At 42.9% G+C, this 17,179-nt stretch overlaps 1 protein-coding gene and 1 long non-coding RNA gene across 2 annotated transcripts; one reads left to right on the top strand and one right to left on the bottom strand.

Moving 5' to 3' along the window:
* Positions 1-2,554: 2,554 nt before the first annotated feature.
* Positions 2,555-6,192, bottom strand: LOC116092317. The gene is made up of 2 exons (XR_004119200.1): positions 6,097-6,192; positions 2,555-3,021 (listed from the first exon to the last, which is right to left on the bottom strand). It is a non-coding gene; the product is annotated as an uncharacterized LOC116092317 (long non-coding RNA).
* Positions 6,193-10,614: 4,422 nt separating this feature from the next.
* Actc1 (actin alpha cardiac muscle 1) lies at positions 10,615-16,114 on the top strand. The gene is made up of 7 exons (XM_031371390.1): positions 10,615-10,760; positions 11,371-11,528; positions 12,793-13,117; positions 13,721-13,882; positions 14,022-14,213; positions 15,090-15,271; positions 15,792-16,114. Exons 2-7 carry the CDS (start codon positions 11,400-11,402, stop codon positions 15,933-15,935), a joined length of 1,134 nt encoding a protein of 377 aa, XP_031227250.1. The 5' UTR covers positions 10,615-10,760; positions 11,371-11,399; the 3' UTR covers positions 15,936-16,114.
* Positions 16,115-17,179: the final 1,065 nt, after the last annotated feature.

Raw genomic sequence — 17,179 nt, 5'->3', positions numbered from 1 at the left:
CAACTAAGTTGTGCAAGTTACTATTTGACCTCCACACATATACAGCAACACACACACACACACCAAATAAATGTTAAAAAAATTCTTCATCTGATACAATTTGCTAAATTACTGACAAAATGAAAATGTGGGATATCTTCGGGTTTCAGTGATCCTTGAGTCCACTAGAAAAAACACTTAAAGATCTTTGTTTGAAACTAGCCACTGAGATTTAAATATCCTCACAGTTGATGCTGGGAATTTAAATAATATTCAGAGTGAACAGGAAGGTTAAAAAAAAACTTCACTGGAATTACAAATTCTCTGAAAGTACCGTATTTTGTTTCCCTAGTATGTCACATGAAGTTGTATTAGATTCAGGCCCAAGCTGGTGATTGTGAAATGTTATCCAGACTTTCCACATACACATAAACATCTCTGAAAAGAAACAATGCCTGTTCATTCAAGGCTAGCCTTAGTTTACTTTTTAACTTTTCCTTTTTTCTTGTCACAGCATGGTAGAACACAGGAAGCAGAACCAGTAAACCTTTTGCCACCACTGAGTCTCTCAGGTTCACGTGTATATGTGCCATGAGAGAAAAGAGGCAGATATAAGGGTTAACGTTTTACATTTAGTCAGGATAAGGGTTAATTTACAGATAGATCAAAACAAATAAACAAACAAACAAATCAAAGACTACATAAACCATAGAACAATGTTTTAGAATTTAAGATTTAGGTTTTTGATTTGGATATTTCTAGAAGGTATCAGAACAGTACTATTGTATGGTGTACAGCTTTCTGCCTCATAGGTTAGTTATGAGCACAGCTTACCTAAGATTCCTCTCTACCAAAGAAAAGCAAAGGGTAGCCCTTTGGCTAATACCTGTCAATGCTTTAAATGCAGAATACTTAGTTTTAAAAGGTCAGTTTGGTTTGATTTAGAAACAGATTCTCCTTATATTATCCAGATTAGGTTCAAATTCTTGATTCTCCTGCCTCAGATTTCCAAGTGCTGGGATCACAGACATGCATTCTATTCTCTAGTTTCTTTCTTTCTTCCTTCTTTTCTTTCTTCCTTATTTCCTTCTTTCCTTTCTTTTTTCTTCCTTTCTTTCTTGCTTGCTTTCTTACTTGCTTGCTTTCTAATTCTTCTGGTTGAGAATTTTTAGTTTTCTGTCACAATCTGTTCTATCCCACTTCAGTATCTTTCTCATCTCCATCACCTTGGGCTAGCATCTTTAGGATGAAATCTTTGTGGGGACACTAGGCATGAGTTTTTAGGCCAGTCTGGGGTATTGGCCTCAAGGCTCCTCCCTCTGTATACTTAGAATTAGAGCTATGAAGTCTCTTGTCATTAGATAGATAGATAGATAGATAGATAGATAGATAGATAGATAGATGGATGGATGGATGGATGGATGGATGGATGGATGGATGGATGGATAGATAGATAGATAGATAGATAGATAGATAGATAGATAGATAGATAGATAGAGAAATGATGTGACCATTGGACCATTGTGCATTCAATCAATCATTGCCATATTGCCTTAATGATGCAGTATTTTACCTAAATGGTTCATTCTTTGGGCCAATTTTAAAGTTGTTCTGACTATTTTTCTAATGCTGCATCATCATGATTTAATTGCTGCTTTTTTCTTTAGCCATTAAAGGCTGGTTCATCTCTTTCAAATAGCTTAAGCCCCAGAGCTCTTTCCTTTTTGTGTTGGGGTTAGAATTCATGCATAAGTGAAGTTAGCAATGGATTTTCAGTTACATTTAGTCTGAACATACCATTTCTGTTTCTTTCCTTAAACAGACATAGACCATTGGTTTTGGACCAAGCCTCTATTATTTTAATTTCTGCAGTTAGTAGATGAGTGAAGCATCATGGTGCAGTCCTACTCTACTAACACTCATGAAGCTTGGGCAGCGAGAATCTTAAGTTCAAGGTCAGTCTCCCTCTAAGCAAGCAAGCAAATGTTGGGAAGATAAGATAGATTGATTATTTGCATTCTTCATTTTTTGTTGTTATTTTATTGAAAATAGTCTGTTTTCTTCATACAATAAATCCTGATTATGGTCTCTTCTCTTTTTACTTGTCCCTGTTCCTCTATACCTCCCATCCCATGCAAATTCACCATTTTTCTGTTTCTCATTAGAAAACAGAAGGGCACTTGATGAATAATAATAAAATATAATAAGATAAAACAAAAAAACTAACACATCAGAATAGGACAAAAGAAACAAACAAAAGAAAGACAGGGAATCAAAGAAAAGGCAAAAGAAACAGATGTAGACACAGAGACCCAATTGCTACACAATCAGGAAACATATAACCAGAAGCCATAATGTATAAATAAAACCCTGTATCCTAAGTATACTCATGCCTTTGATCTCAGTACTGAGGAGATAGAACCAGGCAGATCTGAGGGTGTTCAAGGCCAGTCTGATATACATAGTGAGTTTCAGGATAGCAAGCACTACATGTCTTGAAACAAACAGTAACAAAACATAATACATATACAAAGAATGTACATAGTTCAAAAAAAGAGAAAAATAAAAATAAATGTTGCTTAAATTCTTAACCAAGAGTTTACTGATCAAGAAATACTGATCACTAAATAACTAAGATATTTTTTCCCTAAAAAATAGCAGCTTTGTGACCCTTCATAGGAAGACAAAGCCTTTGGAAATATACATGTATAGCTAAAGCTTTGTCTGTAATAATAGGTCATTGTTTTCAGAGTGCCATTTTGGAAGAGTTCAACAGCTGAACTAAAATATATAAAGAAGATATGGATAGTATAATCCCAGGGGCAGATGCTGCTCCTGCTTCTGCATTCTTTAGTTTCAGCTGTTAGCTAAAGATGACTTAGATGTTAATGGCAGAAGCAAGCAATGCTTTTAATGCAAATTCCTGGCATTTGCGCATCTCTCTTTGAAGAACAAGTGGGCATCTCTCTTTGAAGAACAAGTGGGCATTCTTGCAAATGACCCTGCTAGGAGGCAGCTTGTCTTTCCTCAGCCCAGCAGCAGCTGTAAGTAGATACAAAAGGCAAGGTCACCTGACTTTTTATGTCACACTTAGTTTATTTGAGGGACGTTACAAGACAGAGCTATACAGTTCTCCCAGAAGTGTCATTTCCTTTGTACTTTTCAATGTTTCCTAATCCACTGCAATAAGCAAATATTTCTATAATGGGAGGAAGGCTGGTTCAGATCAGCAGTTTTATACTTACCATATCAAAAGGAAAACTAACTGTGCATGAAAATGTCACAGTAGAACCCATTATTTTGTACAGTTGAATGTTAAAAGAGGGAAAGAAAAACATTATGGTATGTGGGCAGTGGGTCTTTTCATTAAGTAATCTATGTGATGGAAGAAGGTTGAAGGCATTTGTAACTCATCACGGACTAGTGATGACTTATGACATGAACAGTGATGTATTTATAAAAAGATAAAGAGATTAAGATATATTCTATGGGGGTGTGGTGAGGTGTGAGGGAAGGGGGTGCCTCAGCAGACCCATGCCAAGGCATCCCTTCCACCTAAGGGACCAGCCACACGATGGTAGAGTATAGAATAGAGTTTATTCAGGGAATGGGGAGGGGAGTTAAGAGGGTAGTAGAGTCAGAGAAAGGCAGAGAGAGGGAGAGAATAAAGTGGTAGAGGCCAGCCATAGCATGTGGAGAGAAGGGGAAGGGAAGAGCCCAAGAGGGCAAGAGAGAATCAAGTGGGAAGCAAGAGTAAGGGGGTGGGGGCAAGCAGTCCCTTTTATAGTGGATCAGGCCTACCTGGCTGTTACCAGGTAACTGTTGGGAGGAGCATACCTGGCTGTAGCCAGATAATTGTGAGGTAGAGTTTAGACAGAATGCTAACAAACAGCCTAGTTCCAAGTTCATGCATTCTCCTTATTGTAGGTGTAAACTCATTCTTATCTCTCCCATCCAGTCCTTTTTTTTTTTTTTGTCCCACAGAAAAGATCTACAATAGCTTCCAAAGGCAGAGAAGAATACATTAAAGTCAAAACTGGAAGAAAAGGAAAGTGAAGACCAGAGATGATTGTGTGCAATAGACCACAACTGCTTTGGTTTGTGTTAACAGCTGGTCTACATATGTTGTTTTCAAGAGCCACAGACTCAAAACAAGCTCCTCTGTTTGTTGAGTGCTATGATTCTTGGTATTAGAGTCAGACAGGAAATTCTCCTAAGACATTTGTAGAGATCATATCCCTGAGGTGGCCATCCACAACATCTTCACAACAAAGGGAATGGCCTATTTCTTACTCAGTCCCTCAATAAACACTATCATATCAAAATGCAGGCCTATGTGCCATCAAGCTCAGTTAGTGGGTAGGGTGCACATCACCAAGTCTTCTGACTTGACTTTGATCCCCAGAAGCCAGATGATGAAAGGAAGATCCTGACACCCTCAAATTGTTCCCAGCATCCACATTTATACCATAGTTCATACATCTGCACAATGACTAAATAAATATTTTTAACTAAAAAATATTTTTTTGAAAAAAAGAAAGAGAAGTTCTCTTTTGAAAAAAGGAAGGAAGAAAGGGAGGGAGGGAGGAAGGAAGGAGAAACCTATAGAATGAGCCCTGTAGCTGGCACTCTGTTGAGCTTCTCTACAACTTTATCTGGTTGACTGCACACACACAGAAAATCTCAAAACAGAGTTAGTCCTTAAGAAGTGCTCTATAAACATGTCTGATTAGCCTTACTGGTGCCACTGTCTTGTGTTTGATGTGTGTCTGTTCTTTGACAGGGAGCAGGGAATTTTCACATCACATAGGTGAATGGAAGCTAAACCCAAAGCTCACCCACTATACATGAAGGTGACTGCTTCTATTAGTAGAAACTCGGTGAAGCTTAGCTTGGATATTGCCATGTTTGGGATAACCAGGAAAAGTGGGCTTTCTCCAGGTAACACTTGAAAAACCAAAACTCCATAAATAGACTCCCTGCTAATATGCGGAGCAAGCCAAATCTGAGCTAAGAGGGACGGGTTCCAAGAAGGATCCTAAAGAGTGAGCACTTGATGCTTGAAGGTCACACTCCTTTTAAGGACTTAAAAAGGCTCTGCAGAAATCCTTCCTGGTTTCCCTGCCTTTTACCAGGGCATAGGCCAGTGAAAAAGCATCCTGAGATAATTAAAGCTTAGTGACTCCATCAGAGCCTACCTCCCCCTCCTCCTCCTCTTGTCTTCCTTTCTGAATCTTTTTAGATAGCTCCTTACAATTGGTCTTATGTCAGAAGGCAGGTACTCCTGGAATCTTGGGATCTGCCAAGAACAGATTCGATTTGGGGTCAAAATACCCTCCCAGCTAGGTTAATCTCTTTGGTGGTTGCACAAAAACAAGCAGTAAGCCATAAAGATTAGCTATCCCTGAGCATCAGGATGTGTGGGTGACTACATCTCTTCAGTCCCATCTCTTTCTTATTTAATGAAAATTGAAACTGAGTTCGAGCCAGAGGCCATGAAGATGAAAGTGTGTAAGGAGAGAAAGAAGACTGCCGCCCAGCCCCCCCCCCCCCCCCCCCCCCCCCCCCCCCCCCCCCCCCCCCCCCATCCCCACACCCCGCCACCCTGCCTTGGTCTAGGGAGAGCTTCTCCCAGGCTCCTCACAGGCACATGGAATGCAGGAGGGACCGAGGGGTAGGGCAGCTTGTGGGGAGGAATTAAGTGTGGCTTGGTCTGTTTCTGGCTTCTCTGTAAATACCACGACACCTCCAAATGGAGGAACAGCTGAGATAAGTGACTGCTAATCCCCCAGTGCAGGGGAGGAGGCTGGGCCGTTCCCTTTCAGATCCCAGCAGATGGTGGATGAAACAGGCTTCCCCCAGGCAAGGACACAGGGAACTGTCCCACCTTCTGTCCCTTTAGCTTGCTCTGCACGTCACCCTCACGGCCTATTGCGCCAGGAAGAACCTTGCTGGCTCTCCACAGCCCTGGGGACCCGCCTGGCTTTGCTATCCCACTGGGACACTCAAGGTCAGCCAAGCAGGACTCTGGCCAACAGTGGCCGTTTGGGCTACAATCCAGCAAAGCTCTGTGCCCTGGGGAAGCACAGCCAGGCAATGAGGAAAGGAGAAACTCACCTGACCTACAGGGTGAGGGCTCACTAAGTGCAGATTCATTTCTCTTCAAGGCTGGAATCCCAGAACTTGAGCTCCTATTAGGCAGCCCAGCTGCAGGCAATTCTGAGAAGTTGGTTAGGAAGCAGGCTCACTCAGGCGCCTCTCTCCAGGGCTCTACCATTTGTTCATCTTTGCGACTTCAGGTAGAACCCCAGATTTCTAGGATCGGGACTCTCTCAAACTTCAGAGAGTCGCTGCTCCTGGATTTGAAAGTCATTTTAATTACAACAAGCATGAACAAATAAAATTAAGGTTGACAGCATAACAATATGAATGTATTTAGCGCTTTTGAACTATTCACTCGCTTATCTCAGTTTCCAAATTAAATAAATCACTGCAGATTTGCATTAAATGAAAAGCTACAGATTTTCACCAACTTAATTAACTTATATTTTAAAATATATAAAATAGAGTTTAGTATCTTTAAACTGTGGAAATGAACAGCGGTACAACTGCAAATACTGAATGCCTAGCATCTTTAAAATGTGAAGCAATAGTGATACAATAGTAAATACTGATGTACATGGTGATATAGTAGTATCACCACTTATATAGTAAATAAAGATATAAACAGTGATACAGTAGTAAATATTGAATGCCACAAATCTTTAAGGACAAGACTCAGAAAACTACAGGAAATAAAATAAAAAAAACAGGCAGATATACTAAAACGTATCTGCACAGCAAATGAGGCAATTCTCAGTAAAAGGACAACCTGTAGAATGGGAGGAAATGCTTGCAAATGCTGTCTGCCAAAGAGTTAACATCCAACTATATGAGGAACTAGAAAACTTAATAACCAAGTTAAATAAAGCAAATAAATAAATAAATAAATAAAACTATTTGAAATTTTGATAGACCTAAATTGATATTTCTCAGGAGAAAACATACATAAATGGCTAATGGCCAGCAAGCATATGAACAATTAGGGAAATGAAATCACTAATCAGGGAAATGCAAATCAAAACCACAATGAGCTCAGGTTATGGGTTATTATCAAAAAGCCAATAGATATTGAGGAAAGGAGACGCTGGCCCACTCTGGGTGGGACGCAAATTAGTTCAGCCACTAAGGAAGTCTTGGATACCTTAAAAACTTTAAATATCTGTTATCACGAGATGCAGCACCCCCTACTCAGGGCATCTGTTTCCAGTGACAATAATGTCTGTATGTTAAGGAGATGTCTGCACTGCAGTGTTGTTGCAACAATGCTCATATGATCTGATAAATGCAAACCAGTGTCTAGTAAAGAAAATGTGATGTGATGTGATGTGTGTGTGTGTGTGTGTGTGTGTGAGAGAGAGAGAGAGAGAGAGAGAGAGAGAGAGAGAGAGAGATTCTGTCATTTAAAACAACATGGGTGGAACCATATCTAGATGATTATGTTAAGTGAAATAAGCCAGACAAAAAGACAAACCCACATGTTCTAAGTGATATGGAATCTGAAAAGGCTGATTTCATGGAAGCAGAAACAGGTAGTTACTAGGGGTTGGAGAGAGCAGAGTAGGCACAGGAATGGGGAAGATTGATTAACAAATACTAACTTACAATTAGACAACAATATGTCCTTGTGTGTTGTTGCACAGTAGGGTAACTATAGATGACACACACTAAGTTAGCAGAAGGGCTGTGATGCTTTTGTCATAAACCTTTGAGAAAAAGTATTCCTTTTTTAGCATAAATACGACATACATGAAAATATATTTTGCTTTAAGTGTTAAAAGACTAGTTGAGGTCTGGCAATAATTCTTAGCAGCTAAAAGTATCTACGGCACAAGACTGATGGCCTGAGATCAACCCCTAAAGTCCATGTGAAGGTAGAAGAGAAACCCAGCTCCACCGAGTCGGACTCTCACCTTCCTCACGGACTGTGGCACACACGCTGCCCCCACTCCAGAGACACTAATAGCAATAAATAATTTTTAAAACTTAAAATGGACTGAATGGACCACAAAACATAGTTTTAAAATGTCTTAAGGATGTGTGTTACCTCCCACAGGTGGTCTTCAGCGGGCTTAGCCCTGCTTCACTAAGACTCACAGACTTGGAGTGCTAAGCAAGCTCTCAGAGCATTACAGAGTATCAGATCAAATATCACTGGTCCCAGTTCCAGAGAACTTCGGCACACATGCAGTGACAGGAATCTCTCATCAGCCACTGTCAAATGCTCTTGTACAAGTTCAGGAACTTCAGATCCATTCTACTTTAGAAACAACTAAGCCACTCGGAGTCCCAGCACTCAGGAGGTAGAAATTGGGATGTCAGGAGTTCAAGGTCATCTTCTATTACCCGGTTTGTTGGGGGCTTATCTTGGTCTTTGTGAAACTATCTCAAAGAGGCCAAAAAACAAAAATAAAACAAAAACTTAAATGTTATTTCAAAAAGATTATCTGTGAAACTTCTTTTAGATGCCCCCTGCCCCATTTCTAATAAACCAGTGAAACCACCTCTACCTTCCAAGTATGTTCCATGTCTCTGACTTCCACAATTACACAAAAGCAGGATGAGTCCTGTTGTGTGCTATTTACTGATGAATTCTGTCTCATAATCAATGGAACATTGTTGAATGGAGGAATGAATGGTAATGACCTAATTTTTCAAAACAGAAAGCTAATACTACCTCTAAAATTATCATTATTGAATGGTCATAGATCAGGTTCAGTTTGTCTTGCATGTGGCTTACATTGTTTGTCTTTTTGTGGGCCAGTCCTCAATAACTCGATCTCAATAACTCGATAGAACTGAGTTACTATGCCACTTTTCAGGGGGTGGAAATGGGGTCTTGATGAGTTAACTGGCCTGCCCAAGACCAAATGTGCAGTACATAGTTAAGTGATAGAGGTGGGATTTGAAGCTTGTCAGTCATTCTGATTCTCCTTTTCTCTGAGTCTCTGATCTTTGCTTCCTGTCAATGGGCATCCTCACTGTAACATGCAGATGATACAGCAGGGCTTGGTCCCAGCCAGGCTGGCTTTTCCCCTGTCTCCATGGCTCAGCTGCCCAGCAGCTTCATCCCCAGACCATCCCAAACATGGTTGGGAAGCTCTGAGGGGAGGACCCAGCATTGCCCGGCCCCAGAAGTATCTAATCAGCAGTCCTCCTCAGCATATCAATCCAAGACCACTCTAGACAGAGATGCCGGTGCCCAGTTTTCTATTTTTAACTGGTGTGAACTGAAGGAAAAGCACAGCATTAGAAGTCCAAGCACTAGTCAAGAACCAAGAATACAGGGCACCCCAGGGCAAGCGAGTAACCTGTGTCCTTCTCTCTCCTGTTCCCCACAACCCCCTCTCCTCACTTCAGGCTGTCTTTCTGTTCTGTTCTGAAAAATGCAAATTTCCCTCAAAGTCTGTTCTCCACAAAGGAGATGGCCCTCATTTGTAGTAATGCTTCTCACGCTCTAAATGCTAATCATGGACATCTTGCCATACAGTAGAACTGTGAGGGATGCTGTATTTCTAAATCACTAAAGTTATGAAGATGCTGTTCCTCTATGGTCTGTGCTTTGTGTAGGAGGGTTAGTAAATTCTCACATGCTTAAGTGGCTATGAACTTCTGCGCAAAAGCATTTGTTTTTTTAAGGTGTGTCATTCATTACCTGGGATGAAGAACTTTTTCGCCTGTTTAAAAGATGCCCATCTATTTGCGAGCAAGTGGCTGAGATATTTTTGTGTATCAGTGCCTCCATTTACTTTGGTAGCAGAAGACCCCTTTGTGGCCCATAGACTGAATTCTGATTTAGAGAAAAACTCTTACAGAGTGAATGAGAGCTACTTGGCCTCTGGTCTGGACTTGGCCAGACCCTCAGACACCCTTCTCGGCCTCTTCTCTGCCAACTTAAGACCGTGCCTGGGGTGGGTCCAAGACTGGTGAATACTAGCTTTCCCATCTAGATGAGCATGGTCCTAGCGCAGGCTAAAAGGGACCAGAAGGTGCATGACCCAGGTGCCCCTTTTGCGTCCAGGTACTCAAATGTCCTGCCAAGGTGCTCTTTGTGCCTATAACAACTGCCAGGACTTCTGCTCCTCTGTCTCCCAGTACTGGAAGATAAGAAGCTGCTGTCTCTCCCCTGCAGCCCCAGCTGTCAGGACCCTTCTCCAACGGCAGGGCGCCAAGCCTTCCGGCATGTGTGTGTGTGTGTGTGTGTGTGTGTGTATGTGTGTGTGTGTGTGTGTGTGTGTGTGTGTGTGTGACTTATTGTCCCTTAGTCGGGAAGGGCTGAAAAGCAATAAGCCCACTCCAGACCTAGGGAGCTCCCCAACCCCAAGGGGCGCTTTGGCATCACATAGCCTTTCCCGTCGTCCCCCACCCCTTACCAGCCTGCCCCTCCCTAGCTCCCTATATGGCCACTGCTCTGGCTGCCCCCTCCCCTTCCTTACATGGTATGGGAGCCCCCTGGCTGATCCTCTCCTCTGCCCTTGGCTCCAAGAATGGCCTCAGCGGTCCTAGATGGTGCTAAGGCGACCAAATAAGGCAAGGTGGCAGATCAGGGGCCCCCCACCCCTGCCCCCGGCTGCTCCAACTGACCCCGTCCATCAGAGAGCTATAAAGCCGCGCTCCAGGCGACTGACACCCAGTGCCTGCCACCAGAGCCAGCCCAGCTGAATCCAGCTGCCCCTAGCACGGTAAGTCTCAGCCTTGCTCCGCCCTTGCTCCCTGCAGGATCTTGTCAGCACTTTTGTGCTCTTGGATCCCACGCTCTTAGTTTTGGGGGGTTTTGTTGTTTTGATTTATTTTGTTTTGTTTTTTGTTTTGTTTTGGTGAGGTTCTGACTTTTTTTTTGTTCTGGATCTCATCAAATCTCCACAGCACAAGAGCTCATCCCATCTCACCACCTGAGCTTTCGTGGGTCACTGATTTTTAGCCCGTTAACCTAGTCCTAGTGTATGGGCTAGGAAGAGAATGGGTTTTCTGTTGGTGAAAATGTGGAGCTGAAAGGAGCCGAAAGGCCAGACTCCCCAGTGGTTAGGACCGTGGCTCCTTGTAGCTGGGGTGTCGGGTGAGCCTCTGTGGGTGGGCTCTCACTAGCCTTCTCTCACCCACACAGATAGTTTCCCTGCTTCTTCCAAAGCGTTCTGTTTTGATTTGGTTTTTGTCTTGATCATAAGGAAGAATACATTTGTCTCCTCACTTTCTACAATCCAATATCCCCACTGGACCCTTCCGCCACTCCCCCCTCTAAAGGAGAAGGCCCGCCCCTCAAGCACTGAGTGTGGACCACTCTTCTTTCCTTAGCCTACAGATCCCACAGAAGCTGTGCCAGGATGTGCGATGACGAGGAGACCACCGCTTTGGTGTGCGACAATGGCTCCGGGCTGGTGAAGGCCGGCTTTGCGGGTGATGATGCCCCCAGAGCTGTCTTCCCATCCATAGTGGGTCGCCCACGCCACCAGGTAACACTCTGCCCCTCCTAGCCTGCTCTCCATCCGTATTCTGGACCCCTTCTTGTTACCCACCTTAGTCCAGCAATCTAGGAAGTGACTCTCTTGATCCAACTGTTCAGAGACTCCTTAGGTCATACATGCGAAGCAGTGAGTGAGTTCCAAATCCAAGCCAGCCCATGCAACTAACTCCCGGCCAACCTCCAGATTCCAAGAAGTCCACAGCAGTGGCACACCTGTCGATGGGTCGGCTCTCTCTTGTAAAAGGCCACCAGCTTCTCATTCTGGACCTGTGGATTTTCAGCTGCAGTGTCTTCTGTATCTCTGATATACATGGATTTCTTCTTTGCCCTCCGTCTGTTTTAGTTTAAACAATGCACTTAACTGCTAGTAATGTAACTACTTGGAAATAGCCAGTACCCAATCTGCGTTCTTCCTTCTTGTTCACAGCCAGTTTACAGAACTCCCCAAAGCTGTAATGGATCTCCTTCCTGGGTGTTGCATTTTTAGAAGTCTGATGTGACCAGAGCAACAAGTGCCATAGCGATAGTGGCATACCACCTTGTTTATTAAAAGAAATGCCACGCTCTCTGGGTTTGTCGCATGCTTGGCCAGACAGGCTGCCAGAGAGCAGAGCTGGAGTCCTCAGGCTTGGCCAGTGAAGGCTACGCCGGGATACTCTGAGTGGTTTGACTTTTCATCTGAGTGATAGCGGCCTGTCAGCCTATGTGCAGTGGATGAGTGTCAAAATCTTTTCTTAAGGGGACTAGAAGCTGTAATGACATCATTAATTCAGTTGTGCCAAAAGACAGCCATCTATTTCTTAGGTGACATCAGTGATAAGCTTAGTAATTTAATGAAGTCATTATGCTATTTCAAGAACAAGATAAGGCTCTGCTTCTGCAGTGAAACCCCTTTATTCTCCCCTCCACAGTTATAACCAAATTAATCGGCACACTTCCTCTTGTGGAGATGAAGTATACAACAAAGTATATAACATACGTCTAAATAATTTGTTAAAATTAGAATTATGTCTTAACTCTTGGAGGTGGGTCTCACACTATGGCCCAAAAATTTAAGCTGTGGCCTGTTCCAGCCTTTTGAATGCTGGTATTATAGGCATGAACAAGCATGCCTAACTTTCAAATTCTGCTTTTACCTTTTCTTGTATTTTATAGCTATTCATTGCCTTGAGAATTGGATATAGTTTAACAGGGCCAGGACTATATTCTTGCCTTGGTGGGAACATGATGTTCTCATCTTCTCCTTTTTACAGGGTGTCATGGTGGGTATGGGGCAGAAGGACTCCTATGTCGGTGATGAAGCCCAGAGCAAGCGAGGTATCCTGACCCTGAAGTACCCCATCGAACATGGCATTATCACCAACTGGGATGACATGGAGAAGATCTGGCACCATACCTTCTACAATGAGCTCCGTGTGGCCCCAGAGGAGCACCCGACCCTGCTCACTGAAGCCCCGCTGAACCCCAAGGCCAACCGTGAGAAGATGACCCAGATCATGTTTGAGACCTTCAATGTGCCAGCCATGTATGTGGCCATTCAGGCAGTGCTGTCCCTGTATGCTTCTGGAAGAACCACAGGTTTGTTTGGGCTAAGGAACAGTCACTCATTAAGTATATTCTCAACTCACTGACTTCACTGTGAACCCAAATCCTCACTTGGCACAGGAAAGGTCCCCTCCCGTGACTCTTTCTAGCAAGGATTCTTATGCTGAGAGATAAGGGTAGCAGTAATTCCCCTAGGTTAGTTTCAGGAACATTTACTGTAAGATCCGATAACCCGCTGAGTTAGATCTTCCCCTTATTTAAGATATGTGATATGCTGCATTCGCAGCCCCAGGGCAGACATATTCAAGGACATACATTCTCCTGCAGAATCTGAATTAAAACAGAGAGACACATCTTAAGTTGGATAGGCCCCAAGAAAAACATGCATGGATGCTTACATAACATGCTAATGGCTGATAAAAGGGTGGCCATTTGAAAATGCCCCCAGGAATATTTACCACAATACTTAGTAAGACAAGCTGCCTTCAGAGTTAGTATCCACCCGTTGTGGTCAGTTTTATTCTTTGCATTAAGGGATCTGGTTGTTTCCCTTACCAAGCAGAAGCAGGTTTCACTATGGCTGAGGCAGTGATCCTCAGTACTTCACCCTCTTCTCATCTATTTTTTTCCTAACAGGCATTGTTCTGGATTCTGGCGATGGTGTAACTCATAATGTTCCCATCTATGAGGGTTATGCCTTACCCCATGCCATCATGCGTCTGGATCTTGCTGGTCGGGACCTCACTGACTACCTCATGAAGATCCTCACTGAGCGCGGGTACTCCTTTGTCACCACTGGTAAGTGTGTGTGTGTGTGTGTGTGTGTGTGTGTGTGTGTGTGTGTGTGGTGTGCTTTTGTTTCCTTGGTAGATATATCTACTTTCTCATATTTGATCCTTTCTTCAGAGTTTGACTATGAAGCCCTCTGTCTCTGCAGCTGAACGTGAAATTGTCCGGGACATAAAAGAAAAACTGTGTTATGTTGCCCTGGATTTTGAGAATGAGATGGCCACTGCTGCGTCTTCCTCCTCTCTGGAGAAGAGCTATGAACTTCCTGATGGCCAGGTCATCACCATTGGCAACGAGCGTTTCCGCTGTCCAGAGACTCTCTTCCAGCCCTCTTTCATTGGTAAGTGGTGGCTTTTGGTGCTGAGCTTCAGCTTCTCTAGAAATTCTGGAGTCGCCCAGAGTAATGCCCATTTTACTTAGAAGAATGGCAGGGTTCTTGAGTCAACATCTGGCATCTTACTCAGCTCAGTCTTGCCTCCTTATACCTCAGTAAGGAGAAAGACTAAGGCACTCTAGTGAGAAAATGAAGATGTAACACTGAGTTTTCCTCACAGTAGAGGATGAGACTGAGCAGTCAGTGAATAGAGCATGCCCGATTACTGAAGAGAGCCGATTTATTCTAATAACTTCCATTATTGGTGGACTAGACTTACATAATTTACCATTCAATGTAACCAGAACTCTATTCATTTTGGTAACTGAAGGCTTGATGACATCAAATTTCTTTCCTATATACTTGCTCTCAGATGAAGCTGGAATCTGACTTTAGTCCACAAATTAAAAGTATCAACCTGGTGTGTTAGCTTACATCTGCAATCCCAGTCAGTACTCAGAAACTGAGGCAGGGGGATTAACTTGAGTTTAAGTCTCACCTGGGCTACAGAGTGACATTTATCTCAAAACAAAGTAGGCTAATTTTCACTTAAACATGTGTTATTCTTTTTGTGATATATCTCCATACTCCTGATGGCTGCAGGATGTGTTCATTGAAAACAGGCACTGAATACAGTTGTCTATCTCTTGGCAGTCTATACTGGATTATCTATTAGTACACTGTAGAGACTCGTGTCCCACCTGTTCCTAGCAGTGTGTTGAAGAGGAAGCATATGGTTTAGCTATGAATGGTGGCAGCTCACCAACACAGAGGAATTCCATTTTCTCCTCTACACCGTAGCTTTAATGTGATGTGAATACGTTAAAAAGAACTTTTCCCTAGGTATGGAATCTGCTGGCATTCATGAAACTACTTACAATAGCATCATGAAGTGTGACATCGATATCCGCAAAGACCTGTATGCCAACAATGTCCTATCTGGAGGCACCACCATGTACCCTGGTATTGCTGATCGTATGCAAAAGGAAATCACTGCATTGGCTCCCAGCACCATGAAGATTAAGGTCAGGAACACTTGGAAGTGGGAGGCAAAGGCAGAACTTGATATTCTAAAGCAAGCGTCCTTCCCAACCTCCTCCTGCATCTTAGCTTCCTATCTTCTATAAGTTTTCTATTTAGTATTAGCACTATTCCTAATCTTTTTCTAGCACTTTCCTCAAGATATGAAACTTTAGAACTGCTTCTAAATAGTGAATAAAAGTAAATATTTGAAACATGGTGGGGAGGGTCTGGGGAAAGCAACACTAAACCCATCTACACATTTAAAAGGTCTGCAGCTTTTGAGCTATCCTTTGTGTATTTAGATCTTTGCCATATTATTCTCTAGTACAAATAAACAGAGAAACGATGAAATACAGGAAAGACTGCAAAACCTGATTGGCTGTATTGCTTATTGTGTAACACCCCCTACATGATTTATCATCAGTTAACTGTGATGGTTTTTCTGTGAATATTCCAAGCCTATTGCCAGCTCCATTGTTGGGGACTTCAGAACACACTGATGGTTTTGTTTTCTTTCTGCAGATTATTGCTCCCCCTGAGCGTAAATACTCTGTCTGGATTGGGGGCTCCATCCTGGCCTCTCTGTCTACCTTCCAGCAAATGTGGATCAGCAAGCAAGAGTATGATGAGGCAGGCCCATCCATTGTCCATCGCAAGTGCTTCTGAGGTGTCTCTCTCTTAGTCTACCTTATATTCAGGATGACAGTATTGTGCTTCTTGGAATCCTCTGAGTCCCTCCCCCATCTCTCATCAGTCATTGTACAGTTTGTTTACACACGTGCAGTTTGTTTGTGCTTCAAATATTTATTGCTTTATAAATAAATCAGACCAGGACTTGCAACCTATAAAAGCTTGTCTTCTTTCTTGTGTGAGTGGGCCTGGGATGAAGAAGGTGTTTGGTCTGATACCCTGAGCATTACAATGTTAGAGCAACACAAAGTTTACCCAATAAATTCATGTAGCACTGAATTGAACTAGGAGTTACAGAACTACATTTTGATTTCATCTTTTGGGGTAGATGGAGTTATGAATATTTTTGAATCTTATAAGCAAAGATTAGTTCTGTGGTTTATTTGTTATGTTTAGTTCTGTATAAGTAAGGAAGAAAGATAGATAACACTCCTTGGTTGGTGGTTTAGTCCCTGGGAGGCTGAGGGTACTAGTTAGCTCATATTGTTGTTCATCATAAGGGGCTGCAAACCTTTCAACTCTTTCGGTCCTTTCTCTAACTCCTTCATTGGGGACCCTGTACTCAGTTCAATGGATGGCCAAGTCAGTCATCAACAGGAGGAGAGGCCCTTGGCCCTGTGAAAGTTCTGTGCCTTAATGTAGGGGAATACCAGGGCCAGTATGCAGGAGAGGGTGGGGTGGCAAGCAGAGGGAAGGGGAAGGGAACAGGGGTTTGTTCTTGTTGTTTTTTTGTTTTTGTTTTTTTCTTTTTGGAGGGGAAACTGGGAAAGGAGAAATCATATGACATGTAAATAAAGAAAATATCTAATAAAAAAAGATAGATAACACAATTATCTACAACTAGTTGCCATATTTGGTATTAAAATTGTTTTAGCACATATCACATATTTTACAACTTTATAAAAATACACATGTTGGGGGAGTAACTGGGACCAGCGGAACCAGGCACATAGGAACTCCTCCAGCTCAGTGATTCCGGTTCCTTCCGGTCTGTCTGGGTTAGTGTTCTAAGCAGACCTTGGGCACAAGCTCTGCAGCCAGTCCCACAACACACAGAGAAAGCCACACTCCCAGGTGATCTAACAAGCCTAGGATCCCAGGATCCCAGAATCACAGGATTACAGAGACAGCTTGACTCTGAGGAGTTCTGACAGAACCAGGATCACAGGAAGGACAGGCTCCAGTCATATTTAGCAAGGGCAGGTAGCATTAGAATTAAC

This window comes from Mastomys coucha, unplaced genomic scaffold (assembly GCF_008632895.1).
Source record: "Mastomys coucha isolate ucsf_1 unplaced genomic scaffold, UCSF_Mcou_1 pScaffold15, whole genome shotgun sequence".
NCBI lineage: Eukaryota > Metazoa > Chordata > Mammalia > Rodentia > Muridae > Mastomys > Mastomys coucha.
Note: the sequence above shows the minus strand (reverse complement) of the source record. Positions and strands in the feature narration are given on the sequence as shown.

Bases quoted from the DNA above. Each gene is read 5' to 3' on its own strand.
- Actc1 (XM_031371390.1), top strand. From the start codon at position 11,400: ATGTGCGATGACGAGGAGACCACCGCTTTGGTGTGCGACAATGGCTCC. The intron at 13,883-14,021 runs GTAAGTGTGTGT...CTGTCTCTGCAG, and splicing joins GTACTCCTTTGTCACCACTG to CTGAACGTGAAATTGTCCGG. The intron at 14,214-15,089 runs GTAAGTGGTGGC...ACTTTTCCCTAG, and splicing joins CTTCCAGCCCTCTTTCATTG to GTATGGAATCTGCTGGCATT.